The 24,153-nt window shown below is 40.3% G+C and overlaps 1 protein-coding gene across 5 annotated transcripts in view; it reads left to right on the top strand.

The window, feature by feature from the left end:
* The first annotated feature begins 3,940 nt into the window (after positions 1–3,940).
* The window catches only part of efna5b (ephrin-A5b), a 170,606-nt gene continuing 150,393 nt past the window's right edge, over positions 3,941–24,153 (top strand). For 2 of the 5 annotated variants that reach the window (XM_052020519.1, XM_052020523.1), the window contains exon 1: positions 5,143–5,848. In XM_052020519.1, coding sequence (XP_051876479.1) covers positions 5,730–5,848 — 119 coding nt within the window. In that variant the 5' untranslated portion in view covers positions 5,143–5,729. The other 3 variants (XM_052020520.1, XM_052020522.1, XM_052020521.1) reach the window with 3 other exon arrangements.

The following is a 24,153-nucleotide window of genomic DNA, read 5'->3' on the forward strand; positions in this document are numbered from 1 at the left end:
TATAATACGCCATGGAAAGTCATGTGAGTGTAACTCTCACTGAATGTGCTTTATGCCTTCAGGTCCAACTAGACAAACACCAGCGATAATTCTGAAAACAAGAAGAAACGATAGCTACTGGGAAATGGAAATAACACAAGAGATACTGAAAAAGTGTCCACCAGTTTCTGAAAGTATGAGGCCCACTGGGATGCTGAAGAGAAATAATAGAGAGGAGGTAAAGACAGAAGGAGGAAGAGAATCCGTTCAGGCCCTATTGTCAGTCAGGGAAGAAGGACGACTGAGGATAGATTGCATCAGGAATGTGACGAGCCGTGAGGCTGGAGGACAGAACTCTTGGTCACTTGATATTGTTTCTTCACACTCAGATCTCAGCCTCATGTGATACATGCTGTTTGCAGCAGCCAATCATCTCTCTCTACTTATTCTTCACACTAAAACAATATTTTTTTGGCCCTTTCGTCAGCTTCAGGCCATCAAAACAGGAATCCAAATGCTGAGGAACTGGCAGTAAGCATTAATAATGATGACACAGTGTCTCTCAACTTTACCCTGGTAGCATCAGCATGGTAGGTATTGGGGGGGATATGATCAAGGTGTCTGTATTGCAAGGTTCATTAAGCATGTGCACAGGAAAATGGGCAGGATTAGGCAGAGGGATTGTTGCAGAAAGTACATAAAGATTGTGAGGGTGAAACCTACATGCAAAGACTATTCCTTATCCACTGGCATCTACTGGGTGCACTGAGCAGCCTGTCATTGATCTATTCCATTCACAATGAATGGAAGAGTCGCTTTAGCATGTGTGAGGTCAGCCAGCAAAGTATTGAGACCATGCAGTCGATAATAGTACAAGTGGACACTGGAATGTGATCTAAAACATTGGACCTCTGGTGAGAGCTTTTAGCTTTGCGGGGAGAGCAGCCTGCTATCTTTAAGGCAGTGCAGTATCTCCTCCACCAATGAAAGTGAGTGGAGATAAGGAAGTGGAGAACATGGCCAAGGGTTTCCCAAGTGTCACCACGTTCTTGCAGGGCATGGCAGAGTAGATGTGCAGTACTGTGAGGGTGGTCCTGGATCTACAGATGAGACTCTTGCTTTATTTTCTGAGGTTTTCAAGTCATATTGGTGCAGATAAACAATCAAAGACTCCAGACACAAAGTTATTGTACCAAGGTGATTTCAGTTCAGTATAAAGAAAAGGAAAAGTTATTACACTTACAAAATGCTTATTGCTTAGCAAAGAGTTTAATATTTATTTGCATTAATGTTGGACATCATATTTGTAGATGTATGTGAGAAAGACTTGTACATTAGTAATGTTGGGGGCCATTCAGAAAGTGGGTGAAATGTTGGGCTATTGACATGCTGGAACATGGAAAGTTTGCTTAGGAGTATCTTTAAATATATTTTCCCTTATGGCTGCAGCCTTGTTGAAACTCATTTTCTCCTTTACTCCCAACACCTCCTTCAATGTTCTGGACATTTTCCTCTTGTGGTGACTGCAAAGCTTGGCCGCTATGAATAACAAAGGTGTGGTGTTACCTGAATTCTGCACAAGTCTGGAGAGTTGGTCGGGGCTGCACTGTGAGACTCCATCAGATTCCATGCACTGAAATCCTTGTTTGCAGATATCGATTGCTTGCTCAATAGATCTCTGATATCTCAATGCACCTTATTGTACCGATGGACAATCCCCATGTCTGGATCTGTAATTGGAGCCGTGAGCGTCAACCCTACCTCTAAGGCATTAGCCTGAAAGCTGCTTTTCTGGTTCAAAAAGCGGAAACTAAGATCAAAAACTAAAAGACTGCAGATGTTGAAAATCTGAAATAAAATCAGAAAATGCTGGAAACACTCAGCAGGCCAGACAGCGCCTGTGGAGAGAGATGCAGAGTTAACCATCTGAAGTGTTTCACTCTTTGCCTGACCTGTTGAGTATTTTCTTTTTTTAAATTTTCTATCAGGAGGCAACAGAGGAGGAATGAAGACATCAAAGTAAGAGCCTGGAAACTTGGCAAAGACTAATGTTTTCACTGCCTGTAGTTAGAGCCTACTTGAATAATGAAGGAGCACAGGTCTTTCCTGCTAAAAAAAAGGATGCAGATCTTCTTGAAGTAGAGGGTGCAGGGCAATGTGTGAAAAAGCAAAAGCACCTTGCCCCTGGAGAGATCAATCAGTCTGGGAAAATCTGCTTGTGCCCTGATGCCTGCATTGGGAAAGTCTTGCATTGTTCTGTCCTAAGAATGGAAGTTATCTGTAACCTGTGAGAAAGCCACATGGTCAGCAAATTGGCTGTTTCTGATCTCACCCATTACAGTTTAAAGCTAAATCTGCATATGGATTTTTAGAATCACTGTTGCTTTCAAGGCCACAGGTTGCGTGTGCTCTTGTTTGGTTCCGGTTTCTGTTGCCTGCTTGCATTGTTGGGTACAACACATGCCCAGCTTTGAGGCTCCAGTTACCCTCCGTCTGTTACTTTGAGCTGGCCACATCATGCAATTGTCTGACACCAGACTCCCAAAACAGGCACTCTATTCCATGCTCCATCTTGGAAGAGATTACCAAGTGGACTGAGAAAGACTTCAAGGAGGCCTTGAGTACACCTGTGAATCTTTTTCTCTGTCTACCTGGTAATGTCTTCTGACAGAGCATGGAATAGAGTGCCTGTTTTGCGAGTCTGGTGTCAGATAATTGAATGATGTGGCCAGCTCAAAGTAACAGAGTGATCATGGACCAGAGGTTCCAAGGGATCAGTGAAAGTGTTTCACTTCTTTTAGGAGGCCTTGAGTATATCCATGGATCAAGTGAAACACTCCCACTGATTCCTGTGACCCTCTGACCCATGACTGCTCAAAGTAAAGAATGAGCATTCAGGATGGTATTGAGAACCATGGATTGGGAACACACAGAAGGCAGAGGGAGCACACCACCTCACAAACTAACCACCTGTTGCCCTATCAGGGACCTCCTGCCCCATCTGTGGCCGTCTGCTGTTCCACATTGGCCTTATTAGCCACCTCAGAATCTCCAAAACCCGAGTGGAATCAAGTCATCCTCGATCCTGAGGGACTGCTTCAGAAGAAGACAACACCCCATTCAAGAAGGCCCAGGAGCTGTAAACTTCCATGGCCCTTGATTCTTCTCCTGGCTTCGTTGATCTTCCATTGGTCTTTGCAGCCTGCTTGCTCTTGCTATTACTACTGCAGCCTCAGCAGTGATTCCAGCAACATGCCTATAATTTCTAAACCTCTTGATGTCACAGAAAGAGGCCATTCAACACTATTGGTCTCTGACAATGTTTATATTCTGTCACCCATTTCATCTGACCCCTTCCTCCATTTCTCTCAGCATCTGCTTTATTTTTAGTTATATGAGATGTAATTATATGGAAAATGATTTATTAAATTTCCATTGATTTCCCAGGCAAATGTACAGGCAATTTATTGTCATCATTCATGATGTTGCATCCGATCGAGCTTTACTTGTTAATGTACCCAACTTTGCCTGGCTTGTCAAATCAAAGCTATCGAAGTCTACCAGTTTTATTTTCAGATCAATGGCTCTAATAAAATTGGCTCCCTACCTCTTAGTTCCAGCTACAGATTTGTTTCAGTCCACTGTGAAACAACACATACTAATTCGAATTTCAATTCATCAGAGCCGAAAAAGTTTTCAAGCAAGTTTCAAGCTAATTCAGAAGTAGGAAGAGGAGGAGGGGGAAATAACATTCCTATCGATTTTTCTTTGATACCGTCGAATTTGAAGTTGTTGGTTTTATATGGTTGAATTTTCAGATTTACATCACCTGAACTTTCTTTGATGAATCGCCGGTGACGGTGGGAAGGTTTCCTCTCGAGGTTGAGTGTCTGCAGTAAGTGGTGACGCCGCCAGGGGGAGCGTTGGAGCCGTCTAACCAGCCGTTCCGATTTGCAAATTCAATCACGGAGGCTGGCTGAGCGAGGCAGACACATTCACACTCCCGAATGAACAGGGGAGCGGAAAGAGCAGGCACACAACGTGCGAAAAAAACGGGCAAACACCTCATCCTGGTTAAATTCGATAGACTGCGTGTTGGAGCAAAGCTGGGTGACGTGATGGCAGCTGTTGTGACAAGTGAAAATCATTTGCAAGAATGCCTCACTGCTGGTCTATGACTTTGTTTTGAAAGGATTTATAACTAATGATGCGGGACAAATAACATCAACTCTCCATCCGAGCGAACGTATGTCTGAGCTTACATTTTCACAGCACTTTTGTAAGGCCGTCCGTTTAACCTGACAAGCCGGAATGGGCACATTCTGTTACCTAGCTTGTTCATTAACAGGTGAGTTTCTCATCATGAAGTCAAAGCGCCCTCCTTGCAAAGGGGCAGGTGGTCCCGGAGAAGATCAGAGGGGGCCACGGTTATTTTCGATGCAATGAACGGGCTGGAGAGGTAAGGGGAGAGGAGGTGCTGGGGCGCTGAGGAGAGAGGAGGTGAGAACCGCCTGCGCAGCACCGGCCGCCGGCCCCGGCATCGCCGCCAGCTCTGTGACTTGGCCAGGCTTCGGAGCGAGTGCAGATACTGGCGGAGGGGAGGGAGGCGGGGGGGGGGGGGGGGGGGTCCGGCGGAGGAGGTGGTGGGGGTGGGGTCAGGACCAGCCTATCAGCATTGGAGGCAATGAGCTGATGCTCCACCCCACTCGTCGGCTGCAATCCCCGCCCCCCCCCCCCCCCCCCCCACGCACACACACCACCCCCTTCTCCGGCTGATCCGCCTCCCCTGCCGGCCCCCAAAACAAGTCGGAGCCGCCAGACTGTCAATGAAGCGGCGGCTCCCTCCTCGTCCTGCAGCCTCGGCTCTCCGCCCAACTCGGATTTCTCTCCTTCGGATCCCGGCTGCTGGTTCATCTCAGCCCGGCAGGGGAGGGGCAAGCACCAAACCCAGCCAGAAACCCACCCATCTCCCATCGCCCCTGTGCGGGAGGGGCAGCTCCCGTCTGTCTCAGTGACTGCCGCCCGCACCGCGCTTGCGGAGAGCTTGCACTGTGAGTGCAAAAAAGCTGCGGCGGCGACTTGGTTCCAGCTCTTCAGACCATTTCTTCAGTGGGGGGGGGGGTGGGGGGTGGGGGGGTTTTGGGGAGGGAGGGGTAGGCGAGTCAAAAAAAAAGAAAGGATGCTGTGACTTGATTGACTGGATGCTGTCGCCTCGGGAATCTCCAGCCGGTCTTGTTATACTCCCAGTAACTGAATACATATAATTTAAAACATCGATCTCTCTCTCTCTCACACACACACACATCACCGCCACCACCAGCACTCACAACGCACGCCGTTACTTCAGGCTGTCTTCGCACCGACTTTTTGCTGATTGCTGCCCCACTTGCATACAGATTGCGGACTTAACCTCGTTTTACAGAACTTTGCGCCAATCTCATTCCCTGCTGACAGTGAGTCCGGGAATTCGTAATTGTTTTATTTGATTTCACAGACCACTGCCTTACACATCGTGTCCAATGAATTAATATCTCCGGCAGGTCTCTGTTGCTCGGAAGTGGTTTTGCACAGTTACAGGTATTTCATTCCCATTTCTTGCTACAGTTTTGGACTTTGTCTCTCCGGTTCTGGACTTTGATTTATCTGAAGACACTGAATGAGACTGGGCATCTGAAGCTTTAACTTTTGGAAGAGTCTATAGATAGAGAGAGAGACTTAAAGGGCGAGTTCTTCTCATCGTCTCCGAAGCCATGATCAACACGGAGATACTTGTCGTCTTCCTGCTGCTCTGGATGTGTGTTTGGTCGCAGGAGCCCGGCAAAGTGGTGGCCGATCGGTACGCCGTCTACTGGAACAGTAGCAACCCGAGGTAAGGCGCGCTGGAGCGGGCCGCGGGGACAGCGGGCATGCAGCGTCGCAGTTGCCTCTTTCGATATTAAATGCAGAGGTCACCGCTGGGAGCTGGGGGAAAACTACCGCCTCCACAGGTTTTGGGTTACCTTCGGGTAAGCCCTGTGGGGGTCAACGTTTTATTTTGTGAGGGTTGAGGGTCTTAGCAAACTAGTCCGGACTGGACCCCTTAATGGTGAGACAGACCGGGAGGGGAGCGTTTTCAGGTGAACCGTGCTTCTCGCTGGTGGTGACAGACGCAAGGATCGGGTTGGTGTGTTGAATGGCAATGAGGCGTCCGCTCCGTTTAAAAGTTGCGGCTCAGGCGCGCCCACGGAACGCCGCCGCTTCTCTCCGTCTCCGCTCTGAAGCTGCCGTCAAAGGGGTTCGAGTCGCTGCGACGCCTTCCCGGGACAGACCCGGGACGGGTCGAATCCATCCGTCCGCTGCCAGCCTTTTCTGCCCCCCCCCCCCCCCACACACATTGAGACGATATAAAGGAGGCGCTTTGGATGGCAGGGGCGGCTTCACCGTCCGCCCGCAGGGGTTTCAAAGCGACTATTAAAAAGTGTATATTTTATATATAAAAGATGCTGGGATAGGGGGTGATTAAATACGGAGTGAAAGTGGTGCAATCTTGAATCGGTTAATGCAAACGTGTAAAATGCAGATATACTTGAGTTGTGCAGGCGGCGCCTCCTGGTTATTGTGAGCGGGGAGAGGCGCTGAAGTTTTGAGTGAAACTTGGAGGCAGCTTCAGCTGTCAGTCTGAGGTTGGGCCCGGTTTCCAGCTTCGGATACACTGCCAGTGAAGTGTTGCTGTCCGATCTGTGCGGTCACAGTCCCTGCAACCGTGACTATCCCCACAGATGTTCTTTTTTAAAAGCTGCCTGGATACAATCGAAGACTTAATGATTCCAGCTTGTCTGCTTTTACTTTTTAACGAGATCAAACATAGAAAAACTGACTTTTAGGTTCCAATGTTCAGCTGCATCTTCTGGAGACCCCACCCACACATACACACCTCTTCTCAAATTGATTAGAAAATAGCGAAAGTTTTCATTTCCAAAGTAAGGCAAAAATTGTGGGACGTTCTGTAAAAATTAAACATTGATGAAGAATTCGTGGATCAAAGCAAAATAAAAGTTCTAATAACTTACTGGAAGAGGAACGAATTGAGACGTTCTCGTTTCAGAGGACACCTCAGCACATTTCCAGTGTCTGCTGCTGTGCCGCAAGTAATTTTAAACAAATCCTTCGAAATTCTGCCACCATTTGTCGTCATCAATTTGTTCTATGCTTTTTCTCGTTTTCTCGCCAAACGTTTTATTTACCGGAGGTTTACGTGACCATTTGTGGCATTGACTAACATATTCCAATTCAATAATAAAATTGAACTTGAGTTGCAAAGATGAAAATAATTTACAGAACGATTTACTAAAATATGCATATAATATTAACATAAAAAACAATTGCAAACAAATAAAAGATGCAATTTCAAACTTGGTTTAATGATTCTTCCCAATTTCATTAATTTTCTGTGGAGAAACCTCAGTTTGAAAAGGTTTAGTGTGGGTGCACATAAAAAGCTTGTTTTATTGTTTCATACAAAATAGCACACTGTAATTTAAACATGCAATTAGTGGTTCAGGTTGGTGCGACTGAATGAGCCTCACTGGCAGATTCCGTCATTTTGTCTAATGTGTATCCCATCTCTGTGTGGTTTTATGTGTGTGTAGAATCGTCCTTCACCCTGCTGCTCACAAATTAAATACAAATCTATTTCATCAACTCCACACTCTGCATCATTCTTTTGTTGTCTTCTGTTTACCTGTTTCTGTGAATCAGTAAGTTCTGTTTCTCTTTTGGAGATGTTTCTCACTGTATCTACTGCTCTTTTTGCACGATTGCTCTTGCTTGTGTGCATTTTTGGATTTTTCATCATGCTTTGTATTCTTTATTATAAGTTTTTCTCTTACTGTGTCATTCTTTATATATGTGTGTGTCTGTCGTTGTTTCTATCTGTATCCCACTTGGTATGTTCTGTGAAATATTCCCTCTATTTTTGTGTATCCTTTTTTTCTAGTGCAGAGGTAATGTCCTAGTTCGAGCTGAGATGAACAAATGGATTTAGGTCACAGGGCATGTTTTTTTTTTGCATTTACTATACTGCTAGGCAAAAACCTGTTTCCAGCTTACAAATTGGATTTTAAGCTATTGGGAGAATTTCCTCACCCGGGCTGATATGATTGAAGGCTCTGTTATCTCCTTTGTGGGTCTAAATATGATGAATTGGGAATAATAAAAAAAGATTCAATTCGGCCAACTTTTGTTGCACTTACTGCAGTTATTTGACATACTCATAGGTTCTAACAATGTTTTATCAAAGAAAATAACTCCTGCCGTGATGTAATATGTTACATCTTTTACAAGTTAGCCTTTTACCTTGTGGCATTTTGAGTATCTCTCATAAAGTAACCATGTGTGTGGAACTCTGCTTAAAGCTGTTTATATAGAAGTGAATTGTAAATGATATTTCACAATGCTGATAGATTATAAGACATAAAACCCATGGCCGGTTGTTGTAACTTCTTCCTAATTGTGAGCAATGTTAGAGCAACAGAAAAGTCATTAACGCTCTTTTCAGCGTGGACTCTAAATTCTCTGAGTTGCTGGATTAGTACATTAGTTTATCCTTTCCTCTTTTAGAAAACTGGGAAGATTAAAGATAAGCAGTAATGTGAAAACTTTGCATTGAGGCAAAGAACTGATCCAAATCTCAGTGCAGTGTTCCTTTGTTAAAACTAGGATAAGAAATGGCGATGGAATTCGCGATCAGTAAAACTGAATATTGAAAATCAAGATATCCTCTGAGTGGCAGAGTGAACACTATTGCATTTTAGTTTATCCTGACACTTTCCTGGACATGTCTTTAATGACTCTGGCTGCACGATTTGATGTCTTTAACTGTAATGGTTCGGAATATTCAATTTTTATTACTGTAATTCTCTGCAAATGAGCAAAAGTTATGAAGAAAACATTGTTTTTTTTAAAGAAAACACATTAATTTGTTTCCTTTAATATGTTTCTTTGCTATATTGATAAAATCCACGAATCAGTAGATTTTAAAAGTGATATCTGAAGGGAAAAATGCAAATAAAAATTACATTTATTGACACAGCATAAACAGGATAAATTTAATAAGAGTTCCGCTTTGAAGATAAGGACTCTAGGGCTCTTTGCAATTAAAGATTTTTTTGAATGTTGTTTCCCTTTCGCATCCACTATAAAAAAGACACTTTTGCTGTTACTGTCTTTTCAATTTCTGTATTTCTGGAGAAGAATCTTTCAGAAGTATCAATTGAAAAATGAATACATTGATGAGCAAAATAAACAAGAGAATGCACATTGCTGGTCTGGAGATTTAGTGGTCCATGCCAGCAGGGTTAATGCTGATTATTAAGGTAGGGGCGGGGGACTGCATTTTATTTGCAAGGGAAAGTTTGAATTACTGTTTCAGCACTTCCAGGAGGTTGATATTGTGGGGGTGGGGGGTAAGAGGGGGGACTGCTGCTGCTCATAAATGTGCTCTGTTCCTGGTTGTAAAATTCAACAGAAAAGGGTTTTGCAGTTCATTATATGGTGCTTAGTTAAAGTTAATGGCTTGCTGTATCCAGTGACTGTTACAGGAGAAAACCCAGCTCCTTCAATGTGGTCCCTTTGTGTGAAGTCGAGAGAAACCAGGTCCAAGTAAGGTTTTCACAGGCTGCTGCCTCGAGAGAGAAGGTACTGACGAGCAACTTATTAGAGTTTAATTACCCTTCTCCCGAAAAAGAGAGAAAAATTCTTCCCATTCAAATCTGTAAATACTTTAATGAAGGGGTTGCATTCCGACCTACCCAGATGCTGCATCCTGGTTGGTGAGGTGCAGCTAAAGATGAGCCTTTTCTGCCGTCTTGTTGCTGTGGATCTGGTAATCTAACAATACCATGCTGTGCAGAGTAAAGGAATGAATGTAATTAGTCGTTAAGGGGTCCAGCCGGGCCTAACTGTAAGAGACAAGAGAAAATTGGCAGAGGAAAAAAAAATGGAATTGAGGAATCCATTCACAGACATAGATGAGCGAGCACACACTTATAGTTATTATACACAAAGTGGATCTTAAGAGAAATTCTTGCCCCAGAAACTTGGGAGATATGTAATATATTTTTCCCTCATTTAAAATAATGTAAGCAAATAGACCTCTGCATATTCTATCAGCAAGTTGTTGTGCATATCTATTGGGTACTTAAAATTAAAGTCAAATTGAATATAATTTCTAAAATGGTGATGCAATTACAAATTCATTTCTGTTATGGTAGGTGTTCATTTTCATGGGGTTTACATGTCATACTGCAGTTGTAACGGTCATAATGCTTGAGGCAGCAGAGTGACCTTTGTGGGGTTTTCATGTTCTCATTGTGATCACATGGTACTCCGGTTTCCTCACAAATCCCAAAGACATGTGGGTTGGGAGGTTAGTTGGCGACTGTAAGTTGCCCCTAGTCTATAAGTGAGAGATAGAATCGGGTGGTGGGGGGGTTACTTGGTGGGCCAAAAGACTTGTTTCTGTGTTAAATGACTACGAAATATAAGTTTTCAAGTAACCAGAAGCCAACCAGTTATTGGTTTATCTTTATATGGAATATGAAATTGGATGAACAGTGAACAAAGGTATAGTTGTGTTGAGGCAACATTGTGTGCTTCCCTGTAAGGAAAAAAAAATTAATTTGCAAGAAAATAACACGAGTGGCAGAGCCCTGATAATAATGAAAAAAGACTGAAAAAAATAATTTTAATTAATTAAAAAAAATTGATCCTTTATGTGCAAACAATTGGCTGTAATTGTATAAAACAAGCATTTCTGCCATCCCAATTTCTTAAATGAATTTCCTGACCAGTGCAATACAGTCTAAGTAAGAAATAGCTTTCTTGAATAATGGGAGCATTTTGCTATTTCCAAAGATTAGATGCAAAACAATCAAGAGGAACACCTTCAACTATACATGTCTAGTTTCTTAAAAAATGAAGTGTACATGTCAGGCCTTTTCAATTTTTATGTCTAATTCCAGACTTGACCATCCTTTACCTCAATATTTAACACTAAGGCAGCTTTTAAGTATTTTGCATGCATTTGTTTTCTTTCTCTCATTAGCTTTGCTGATATTAATTGCAACTTTTTTTCAACAAAGCAGTTACAGTTAGTGCAAATGCTTAAAAAAACTACAATTAATCAGGCCAGTAGTAAATTGGTTTACTTAAAGAAAATAAATTAGTACACCAGAGGAAGAAAACCCCAGTAACAGCCGTTCATTGTATACTCCAGTTACTTGCACAGTAGGTTCTGATAGTCCCATGCCACTTTTGCTATCAGATACAAACACATCCAGTTGCTTGATAATTCAAATGAATCCTTGTGTCAGGGAATTAGGTGTCAGGGAATTTGACAGAAGGATGGTTCCTTATGGGATTGTGGATGGTTCCTTCCTTTCAGGCACCTGCCTCCTTCCCTACCAAATTTCTTGTTGTGACCTGTACTTACATTTTTTCTTGACATTTCTGTCTTGCAAATGTTACTCTTCCTCTAAATCCCTTTTGCCCTCCAAAAGGTGATGTATGTTGATGATGCATGCCAAATATCCGTACATTTTTTTCTGCAATTACCTTTCAGAATTGCTTCCATTATAATTACACCTTTCTCACAGCATTGACATGGTCCTAACCAAATCCAGAAGCAACGTTTTCTTTGTCAGTGATGGTGGGGCATTATCCCTCTTTACCTCTGAAATTTCCTCCAGCAATATTGCCCCCCTCTCTGATCTCTTGTTCTGATGATTTGGTTTCTTACACTCTGCCCTCCCTGCACAACATCATTGATTGCTGTTCCTTCCACCGCTTGAGCCCCAAGTTCTACAATATACATCTCAAATTTCTTTGCCCTTCCTCTTCCTATAAACCTTTCTCCTGCTACCTCCTAATCCCTTTTCCCCCCTGCTGTTCCAGAAATTACGTCTGAGGAATTTTCTATGTGATAGGCACTGCACAAATGCTAAATGCTCTTATTGAATGTGGCTTGGTGAAAAGTAGGAACAGCTTTCTTGTCCACTCTTCCTGTTTCTGAATCCATTGTGGCAGTCAGTCTTTCCTTGGCACCCATGTTGGCCTGTCAGCACTCTTTTTAGGGCTATGTAGTAATTAAATACTTGTCAATGGAGAATTTTCCATAATACTTAAAACAGAAAAGACAGGGGTCTGCTGTGAGCAATGACTGTCAGGGGAACAATGAAAACTAATTACACACAGGGCTGTCACTTTTGTTAAACTTGTCATTTGGGGGGGAAGAAAACATGACAAAGTATGTTTTACCATTGACTGTTTATGATGAGGAGATCTGTAATAAAGGAAGTGTTATTGCTTATTTGTGATAAAGTACTCCATCTCTAAACCTTTTCCATGTGCAGGTTTGTTTCCCAGCTCCTTCCTGCCTGCCCCCACTTCCCTCGTCTTGAGTTTGGTTTCTCCTCTTTTATTTGTTCATTGTCTGTGGTGTCTTGTTCAAAAGTACTGTGGTTGGTTCCTGGGAGTTCACACAGGAACTGCACATAAGTAGGAACTTCGCATTATTGGTAAAGTGGTGATCCCAGAGAAAATTAAGAGCAGGTAGTTTAAACCCTGGAGCAATGTATGGAAATGCCATGACTCTTCAAGTTTGTTCGTTTTGTATTAAACTTAAATGCTCTGCTCTTGATTTAGTTTGGCAGCCATACAACAAATATATATTGCTCCTTGAGGAGTAAGATATTTTAAGGCACTGGATAGCAAAAATGGAAGCAATCATCAGTTTGAAAGTGCCATATGTTGTTTTCAGTGAGGTGAGCTTATACTTGATTAATCCACCAAAGTCTTAATACATTCTGCCAAACATTGGTTGGTTCCTTACATAAAATTATGAGTATATTTCACTTAATGAAACTTCAGAATCCTTTAACTAATGGGCGATGCATTCCCTCTTTCCATGTAAACAGGTGCCTCCTCATATATAATCGAGAGAAGCACAATAAGAGTGCTGTGTGTTGTGAAGGAGACTGGTGATTGCGAAAGCTCAGCCGCTTAGTTCCACGTCTCCACAGGTCTAGTCCCAGAGGAGAGAGAAGGGTTTCTTTCTGATGACACAAGGAAAGGACAAAGAAATGAATGGGTTGGACTCACCAGTGAGGGGAGAGGGGACTGTAGTGGGTTACAAATGAAGGCTTTACTCATTTAATTTGCAGTGGAACAAATATTTAAAATACATTTATGTAACTAAACCAAAAAATTGAGAATTTTAGTTGAGTAAATAATTTTTTAAAAAAGTATGTGATCTGTGTGAAGGAAGGATGGAATTACAGTCCTTGCTTTCAGCTATTGCATTTTGACATCACAGTGTTATAGTAGTTGCTCAGAATGACCCATGAGGTGCACTTGTAACTAGGAACTGGAGTAAAATCCTAATTGGAGTAATAATAAACAAAGCTTGAATTATTCAATTTTAACAATAAAACTGAGAAAGCAACTCTTTTTATTGTTTTATACTGGTCAGTGTGTGTTGACAATATATTTACAGTGCCAGTTGTTCATTTTCCTTTAAGAACTAAGCTTTCAAAATGCAGATGTTGTACTTAGACAATTGACCAATTGCATTTATTTGTAGCTACTTAATAGAATAAGATAGTCCAAGATGTGACTTGCTGGAATAGTAAAAATGCAGGTAGTTACGGACAACTTTAAATGAACAGATATTATTGTTGTTGTTATCAATCTAGTTGCAATCTATTATAGAATATGGAAGTTGATATGTTTGTGAAATTTTCTTTTTAATTATAAAAGCACTTAACCTTGCCAGACAATGAAAACAATTGGAAAAGCATCCCAAATTGAATGATTCTTGAAAGCTGTAACATCAGCCTAAGAGTGGTGACTCCTTATGGTGTGTGAATTTATCATAATGAATGTTATGTTTGTTGTGTTTCTTTTTAAGAAAGGACTTGGTAGTATGTACAAGTATAATTGAAGAGGTCATAACTTTATCCTAACAGGATATCAGAGAATGAACTAACACTGGAGCTTGTTAGACCAAGATTAGATAGTGAAGGTTTAAAAGTAAGGTCAACACAGTATGTAATATATCAGAAAACGGTATGTTGTTTCATTCTCGGAGAATCGAGAGAAGGAAAGAAAATCTAAAGGTGAGGAAGAAGTATGTGAAAAGGGAACTCAGTTTACAAGTCTTTGCATGTAATGAGGGCGCAGAATTCCTATACGTATTGTGCTTGTTCATATTCAGCGAAGCTGTCACAAAGCCATTTGAGAGCATTGCAAACAAAGTGAAACGTTCATTCAGGTGTGTGGAAGTAAGATAGATTTGTCTTCATGAGATTAGTCAAACCATTCAAAATAAACTTGCACCTTCTTCAATTGACAGTCACTTTACTGGCAACAGCATCTAGTTGCTGAAACTGATGGTGAGGTATTTGTAACCACAAGCAGCACTTCACAGGAACTTTACAGATGAATGGGACTATTTGGCCCACCTTAGATATTAAAAGTCATTTTATTTACAAGAGCGTAAAATCGATGGCAATTCAAATTGGGGGACATGGAAAATGGGCTGTCTGTTTACGGTTATGAATTTTAATCTAATATAAATAGGTTTAGATTTTTCCCTGATGAACATCAATTCACAAAACATAGTGAAAAAACAATTTTTCTGCATGAACTCCCCTTTGGTTGGAATTATATGCACAATGCTGATGAAATAATTTTAATTAATCTAGATATTTGAACTTCTGTTGGATGGGAGTGGCCATAGTTTGATCGGTTGCCCAGAAATCAGGGCTTTAGTGGTGGTGATGATGTGTGGGGAATTAGTAAGGAGATCAAGGAGAGTAGATACGTTAAAGAAAATTAAAGGAAACTGCTCAGATTAGGTTCCTAAGTCTGGCCTCAGTCCTTCACGGGGATGATCCCAGCCGACGCAGTGTTATTCCAAGAATGATCAGTGACGGGTGCACCTTTGATCAATGTGACCTAATTTTCTGGGCAGCCCTCCAGTCTGATAAACTTCATCCTACGAGTGACTGATGTGGAATTTGTGTCATTGCCGAAAGGGTGAATTGCCATTAGAAATAATTAAATGAATTTACAGAGTGGCGTTATTTGTCTTGGAAATGGTTGCAATTGTGTACCACTCTGGATTTCCAGATACAAAGCGCTGCAAAAACAGACCAATTCGTCTGAATTTCTAGGCCTCATCATTTGTCTCTTTTAATCCACAACAGTTGTTTTAATTTTGTATGATAGTTTAGAAACATTTTTATCAATATTATTAATGCATTAACAATTTCTCTTTACAAATGGCCCAGTGGATTTCAATTGTTGTATGACTATAAAAGTCATGAGATGTTTTTTGTCTTTTGATACTAGATTTGCCCCCCTTTTGCCATTGTGGTTTTAATATATTAATTTGTTATAGCACCCGTCATTATACTCCAGCAGATTTATCGGAGAAAGTGGAGGAAATTACTTTAGTTTATAGTGCAAGAGTCACATGCATGATCAGTTCCTGACTTGTCAGCAAATGGAGTTAGTGGTCTTTCTAAACTGGACTTTTTTTCCTAGTGCTCCTTTGATTGTATAGATAGATTTTCTATTCTTGCAACTGACGACGGAAGGACAGCAGCAGTATTTCAGCATGTTGTTTTCTGAGGTAGTTTTTCTTTTACATTATGTTGGTTTAATGTTTTCTTTTGTCTTTTAATGCTGTTTCCCTGATATTTCTGGAAGCCCAGGCCCTGACTTGGCTCCCTGCTGCTGCTATTCCACATGGCGGGAGCTATAAAATGGTACCATCAAACCCTAGTAAATATTGACTGTGTCTCAGAGATTTGACCACTGTGAAAGCAGGAATCACTGAATTAAAAGCTGCTATTGTTCTGCCGTGGGGCCGTGCTCTCTTACTGACACCAGAGCATGTGTGTTTTAAAAGCTAAGAATTGGCATAAGAAGGATACAGAACAAGGCAGTGAGGGTGGGAATTAAAAAAGGCAACACATTGGAACCTGTAAGTACTTAATTTGAAGGAAAGTAAAACCCACAAAGGCATGAACATATGTTGAATTAAAGAACCTTCCACAAAGTTAAATGAAAAGCACCACCCTCGTGGAGAGACGGGATTTATAAATGGAGCGAGCTAATTGACTCACTTAACATTTGCCCTTTTTGTGTTATTGGCCAGGATCTAAGCACATGGTATATTCAGTCTGGATAGAAAGATTTGGCTAAAATTAAAGTATCAAGTTAGTTTTCATTAGCAGAAATAGAACCCCGTGCAGAATATTTTTATGATGCACCTTTTACCCATTTACTTCAGAAATGTGAATTATATTGTTTGTGCATTTCCATCTCATTGGATGCATTGAAAATTATTTTACCTAACTTTTGAAGGTGTCTGGTGAGCAGATTTAAGTGTAAATAAAGCAATCAATCGGGATGCCAGAGTAAGCGACCGATTCTGCTGTTGGTTCTGCGTGGAAGTACTGAGCCTGCTAGATGCCAGTTTAATAGTGTCCTTACAGTATTGTGGAAATCGTTGCAGTGTATTAGTGTTTGGTGGGCATGTAAGTATCAGTTGCTTCAGTTAAATGTAGTTCTATTGAAGCTGAATAAGGTGGACCTCATAGGAGTTTGTACTCAAGAGCTAGTTGAACAGATACTGCAACGAAAAGACGCAACAAAAACAAAGGCCTGTTGGATTGGAGCTGGTTAGTCACATTTACTAAACAGATCTATTGGATAACAATTTAAGCGAGTGTGAACAAGCGTGTGGCAAGTAATTTAAGAGCTATTAAGTTATCTTTCAGCTTTGAGTAAGCTAGCTTAGTTAGTGTGCATTTATTTAAAAGTTGAAAAGTAATTTCCTGCAAATTGTAAATTCAATTTTGGTGCATGAAGACATTGACAGTGTTATATTTGGTGTAATGTTGAGATGAAGCATATAGAATTCCAAAAGAAATGGTGGTTTGATGTGCCATGAGGACATTTAGTCTTTCCTTTTGGTATCTCTATTTTAAAAAAATAAGTGTTTTGTTAACCAAAAATAACAAAGGAAGAAAACGCTATAGAGATGAGCGTTTTGCCAGTTTTTGAAATTGTACTTTATCTGTTTGATTGTTTCGTGCAGGTAGTCTAAGGCAGCATCAGGCTAGCCAGTATTAATGCCACTACATGAAGCTAAGTGATAACAACAAAAATTTTTCTCCTACATCATGAAAGCATGGAGGCATAATGCTGCTTTTGTTATAGTATTATAAACAGATCCTCTTCAACTTCTGCTCGATATATTTGGTTCAGAACAAATATATTTAGTGTTACTGTAACTATGTAGAATTCCTCATAGCTGAGGTTTTAACCACAGTTGTTCAAAATATTGTTGACGTGTGGCTGTTCAAAGCTGATTTTGTACTGGCTTGTTGACTAATCTTTAGACTGTTTGCTATGCGGTAATTACTTTGTTTTTGAATGCTTGTTCAAGCATTCTTAAACTTACCTTGCTTAACTTGCTTGATGTGATTTTTTTGACGATGTGATTTGTTTCCAGTGCAATTTTTCAATTTCCTCTGGAAATCACGCATTTTTAGTGGTACTGGTAAAATTTCTGTTATGAACATAATAAAATTGCCTTCATTGCCAACATTGCACTGGTCACAGCTCCTGTGAAATTTTGTCTTTTATTTTTGCAGAGTTTCAAGAATACTGTCCTACATGCATTTTCTCTTGCCTACTTCCTCAGGATTCAAAACTCATTGCACAGTTCCTTGCACAAACCTATTCTCGTTCTGGATTTTGAAACTGCCGTGCCTTTTGACTCACTAATCCTCTCTTCCATCATGTCCTTTAAAACCTGAACTTGTTGTTGCGTAATCCCAGTTTCCTGATTCATCCCGTCTTCGATTTTATTTGTTTTCAGTGGTTCTTTTACATTATAGGTCTTAGACTTTCCTGTTGTTTTCTCTCTTTTGGAAAAAAAATGAGGGAATTGCTATTTTGTTAATTAAAAGGAATATGTTTACAAATATAGCTTAAGACTATTTCTTCTAGAGGAATATACTGATCACTGAATGCTGGTGTCAGTTGGCTCTTTATTTTATGTATTTGAAAATACTGAGCTAGTAGTAGGATTGCCAATTGTACTGAAGGATAAATAGGTTTATTTTGACCATATCTGTGACACCTCTGTTACAACATGAGCTAACATGATTTAAAGTTTACAAGTTCGAAATAAATAGGTCACATCTAATTTTGATTGATCTCAGATATTTTACTTCATGAGACCCAAAAGCCTCAATCATGCTACAACTGCAGATTTGCATTTGATGTGAATTGCAACAAGCAGACAAGTGTGAAGGTTGCAGAGGGATTCGTGCTAATCATGGTTTGAAATATAAACTGTACCTTCTGAGTTTGGAAATTCTCAAGCAGGCATTAACAACTGGCACCCACCTTGATTTTGTTTTAACAGAGATGGCTTAATATTTCTCAAAAATAATTCAGCACAATTGCAGTTATTCGGCTGTGAAAGCTATTGCTGTCTAAATTCCCCAGTGCGTTTTCTGGGTGGCTGCACAGCATGGTGGAATCTCAGGCTCAGGCTCCAGTTTGCAGCTAATTTGCTGAGCTTGTGTCAGAATCATTGAAATCTAGTGGGGTAGGGCCTATTTGGTGGGGGTGAGTCAAAATAAGCTTTGGGGTTCCGGTCTCCATCCACCTCCATAATGGAAATGAGGACGGGTACTCAGCTCACCGCAGTAAGACCGTGGAAAAGAATTGTGTAGAAGAATTCTGCTTGGCTCATCCAGAAATGTGGCAGGAATCGGCGAGGGATGTTGGTGCTGGGTGCGGGAGAGGGGAATGTTACGCAATTTGCCGTGTGAGCATGAGGCTGACGTTTGCTGATTTGATTCTGATTGTTAAAGGAATGGTGCATTTCAGTAAAAAAAAATGGGTTGTTTTTAATGGCCAGTTGACCTGAGCTGTAAACTGAAAACCTTTATCGGTCTGTGCGCATAAATGGCTGTAAGATTGTAAAGGTGCTGAAAGTGCTGCAGTTACCGTTATTTTACTCCATTGTGAAAAGGAAAAGGTTTAGTAGGTGGAGGGCTGCATGTTTTTGATGTTAATTTATTACAGGAGAACAAAATCCTTCCGCCTATCTCAATCTCAATGCCCTATGACAGTGAGAAAGATAATTTAAAAATCTCAACCTCCCTGTAGTGCAAATTAGAAGGTGCCAAGGCCATCTTATATACAGCACCCTGAATGTCATAATTCGGTCCAGAACTTAATCTTTAAATTGGCACCTCATGCAATGTGTTAAACGTCAGTGCCACTGCTCACATTCTTTGAAAACAGTCATAACTGCTATAGAATTGTAAAATGTAATAGAATTACATGTTTTAGTGCAAAAATACTTTATTAAGGGGGCTTCAAATTCAGGTGTACAAATGCATATTCTCTTGTCTTGCAATGAAATTTGCAGGTTCATTCACAAAATGGAGAGATTTTGCAGAGATCTGTGACCCTTGACTTTTCTATGACTGCACTCTTATTGCAGGTTCTCAGCAGCCGGTAGCTTTATGTCACAATATAAATCATTCTAGATATTGAGGTTAGGCACCCATTTTCCCACCTCTTTCTTGTCTTGTGCAGGGTATTTCTCAGGACTGTGCTACATCTCCAGCAGCTGGAGGTGCACACAAATGATGTATCTTGCCCACTTTTAATCCTTGCATCGTTTTAGTCTAGCCTCCCCAAGTTTAAAAAAATCTCATGTCTCATGGGAGAAAATTATCAGCAGAGTTTCTATTTAAGTAGCTGTGGAAGTTATTGATGTAGTGTGTATTATTACGATTCAAAGTAGAAAATGTTATGGAGGAAGGATTTGTCATCTGTAGTATGTACTAAATACATTATGAAATAACAGATGCATATTGAACTCTGACTTCAATAGAACCAGATTTCAGAAGCAGAGTTCAATAAACGTATATGTTGCGCACAACAGTGGGTGAATTTGTATTGCAATGAATCGCAACCTCTTATTCAGGGATTTTTTTTCTCTCTCTTTTGGTATGTATGGCAAATTAAATTGATTGCACAAAGAACTCGATTTGACCAACTCCAATTCATTTGGTTGCAAATTTGCAATCCCAAGGAGAGCAATGAAGGATTTAGAAAGGCACCTTATCATTGTCCTGAGCACAAAACCCTTCCGTTAAGATCTTTCAGCTAACTTCTTCACTTAGATATCCAGGGGGCAAACTGGCCATTCTTATTAATCTGCTTAAAACTAATGAGATGAATGGATCTTAAGCAGGACCTCAAACTGTCCCAAGGCCTCCACATCAGCAGTGTTGAAGAGATTGTGAGGGAAGGAGGCCAGTTTATGTGTATGTAGAGGGGGGGTGGGAAAAGTGGATCAGACTTCAGAGAAAAGCTAGCTCTTGTTTTTCTAAGATGTCAACACATTCTCAGGTTTACCTCGGGTATTAGGCTGCCCCCTCCCTGTTCAATCATGTGCTGACGAGGCTTGAGAAACAATGAAAGAAGGAATTAGTTTGCTTTTTTTTGGGTGGAAAATGCCATGGGAAAGGCTGGAAAGACTGAGCTGGTTACCGGGGACTTAGCCATTGACTTGCTGTCAGTAAAGTCTATTTGAATAACCTACCCCTTTAGCCTTCATTTTTCCCCTTTGTCCACTCCAGTTCATAAATGGTAGCAGCTGGAGATTTTATTCATGTAAGCGGCTGCTTAATATCCATGAAGATCTCTAACTGGGTCAGAAGTGCAATAGGATTTTATTTTTTTGTGGGGTTTTTCTTTGCCCCACATCTAGTAAAGGCCAAAGCTCCAAATGTTCCTTTTCAATCCAAAACTACTCACCTTTTGTGTGCTCTGTGCTTTGTCTTTATCACGTTCTTTTATTAACAGACAGACGATACAAACCACATTTTCTTCACAGAAGCTTGAAAAGTCCTTGAGCCCTCAGAGGATTAATAAGCTCGAGTGCTTGAAGTACTTGTTCTGGTGCTGTGTGAGTAGCTGGACTTAGTGCTGTAGAGGTGATGGCAGCTGGAAGTCAGAACCATTTCAACCTACCATATGCTTGTGGGTTAAACTAGTCAGAGTCTCCAGTAGTTAAAGAAAGCAATTCGCCCTGTGGAGATAGGGCATTTATAGATTATTGCTTGGCAGTATGTAGAGGTAGGATTTATAGGGCACACTTCTATACTGTTTAGTTACAGTGGGCATTTATTGTATTTTCCCACTATGTTGATGCATCCCGTTTTAATCTTAACATTATATTGTGTAGGTGTGGGTCTGATAAATTGCAACATCACATTGTGAAAATGCATAGGTGATACATCAGAAGAACACGTTGTGTAGGTGTATCTGAGGTGGATCATAACATTGTGTAGGTATGGTTACAATGAACCATTGCAGCATACTGTGTAGATTACAGCATAACACTGTGTAGCTGCACCAGTGACTGATTATAATTTGACAATACACAGATGCATCAGTGATTGACTGTAAATTTACACTCTGTGACTGTAACATCACAGTGTGGAGCTACATCAGTGAAGGATCATAATATCACCCTGTATAGATACACCAGTGATAGAACAGTGTAAGTGATGGATCTTTTGGCATAATACGTGGTCGCCATAAGAAAGGAAGAACTTGCATTTCAATCGCACCTTTCCCAACCTTAGGATGTCCCAAAGTGTATCAGTGTCAGTAAATACTTCTTAATTATGATTTGATGATGAATGTTGTAGGGAAATACCAACTTGTGTACAGGAAGGCGCTACAAATAGCAGTGAGATAAATGACCAGCTTATCTGGCTTTTTGATGGGGAAGATTAAAAATTGAATAAAGCACCAGGGGAGCTCCCACTACCACACTTAAAAAAATGCTACACATTCCTTTACATTGACCTACAAGGGCAGGAGTGACCTTGATTAACTTATAGTCACATCTGAAGATTAGAATTTCCAACACTGCAGCACTCATCAGAACTGCAATGAATGGTCAACCTGGATATTGTGTTCAAGCCTTTGGAGTGACAGGAGGGCCACTGCTGAGTTGGGCTGATGATAGTGATGGTTTGTATTGTCAGAGTATATGGGTATTGCAGTAATAGTTTGAATTATTGCATTGCAATTGCATTTTGGTTATTACCTGCAATCACATCAATGTAAAACAGTTTCAGAATTGCACTGATGCAAAGATGGCCACTTAATGATTCCGATTTACAGTTTAAACCCAAGCTCACCTAAGTGAGTACACCTCAGACCATGAATTGTTCTTCATCAGGAAGCATTAACACCAACTAACTGCACTCGAGTTTAAAAATGGCTGATGAGTTCACTGTGTGCCCTGGGTCCAGAGAAAATGTATGTTTGAATTAATTTAATTTTGAAGAAGAGTTCTTGTTCATGTTTACGGTGTTTATTGTTGAGGTTGTTACAAAATGCAACTAATAGTGTAATCCATGCCTCTTTATACTGCAAAGATTGTTCTTATACTGCACCTCAGTTGATTTAAATAATGCAAGTGGTAACATAGTGTTTCTCAAAAACTTCAGGTTACCAGTAAAAAAAGTTACCATCTGTTTGTAAAATTGAGTGTATTGGTCTGAATTATTTTAAAGCACTTCAGTGAGTGTAGCTCACTGTTTTGTCTAGAATGAGCAATTTACTTGATTTTGTTAAATCTCAAAGTCAATTCCAAATCTGTTAGAAACTTTAGTTCATCTTTCTTTTAACAGGAATTTGAACTCCTCTAGTACTGTGGCATGTCTGCAACATGCAAATGGTAGCAATGTGGACACTATGAACTACTGCTGCTTTTGGAAAAAAATATTCATTGGAAATCCATCCAATGGAAAGTCTGATTTGAGGATTTATCAGGCATGGGTTGTTCAATTTCACCTGATTAAAAACTGAAATAAATTCCCTGGTAGGCATACTATGAAAGATCTGTCTTCAGATTTTTCTACTGATAACTCCATATTGGCAGTAAACGTCAACCATGCAGAATATACATTTTCATTCATTTTGCTTTAAGGATGTTCAACATGGCTTTCAGAATATGTATATGGATTACTGATCAGTAATCATTTTTGGCAAAGACTGATTTAAAAATTGAAAAAAGCAGCACCAGAACTGAATCAAAAAAAAAGAAAATGGAAAACAAAGTCAACTAACAATTTTGCAGAACCTTTTACCCATTGCTATATTTAAAGTTGTGCTTATAGATATAAGAAAATCTTGTCTTAACCAAGCCAATCAAAATGAACACATTGATATTAATTTAGATGCAACTAGTTATTTGCTGTTAATTTAAAGAACATTTATTTAAAACAACATTTGTTAGAAATATATAATAATCATTAGTATCTAGGAAAGTAGTAGTTGGACACACTTGTGCAGTGGTTTACAGATTTAAACAATGATTATTTTTCCTGATTGAATAAGTCATTGGACTATGGAAGTAATGTTCTGCGGACATGATTATACGATGGCCATATATGCATAATAAACCATACACCTGTCTGCCGACTGCCCCAGTCTTCAACAAACAGAGCGTTTGTTTAATTGCCAACAAAGCCTCCATCCAAAACAGTCTGGAGCTGGATTTCCTTTTTGTATATTTGTAAATGTTAGGTGGAAATTTATAGAATGCAGATTCTAGGTTATCCTTCACTGACCTGTTTATAAAGTTTGCGGTCATTTCAATTTAGGTTAAAGGCCTAAGAGAATATTATTTATTTCTGGCTTCTTCAGAGCCTAAAGCAGTAAATATTTCAATGTCAGCTGTGACTCAGTTGGTAGCACTGATGCCTCTGAGTCTATTTTCAATTCAACTCCAAAAACCTGTATATAAAATCTAATTTCATTGCAGTAATGAGGTACTGTACTTAGGGTGAGGCAATAAATTGAGGGCCTGATTACTTTTTCAGTTGGATGTTAAAGATCCCAGGTCTAGCCTTTATGGAGGAAAAAGGGAGTTATTCCTGATATCTTTGCCAATGATTATTCCTTATTCAGCATTGTTCAGTTGATTATCAGGTATCATCATGTTGGTGTTTGCGGAAGCCAGCTATTCACAAATTTCTGTGACATTACAACAGTGACTACACTTCAAAA

Source organism: Pristis pectinata, chromosome 7 (genome assembly GCF_009764475.1).
Source record: "Pristis pectinata isolate sPriPec2 chromosome 7, sPriPec2.1.pri, whole genome shotgun sequence".
NCBI classification, from domain to species: Eukaryota; Metazoa; Chordata; class Chondrichthyes; order Rhinopristiformes; family Pristidae; genus Pristis; species Pristis pectinata.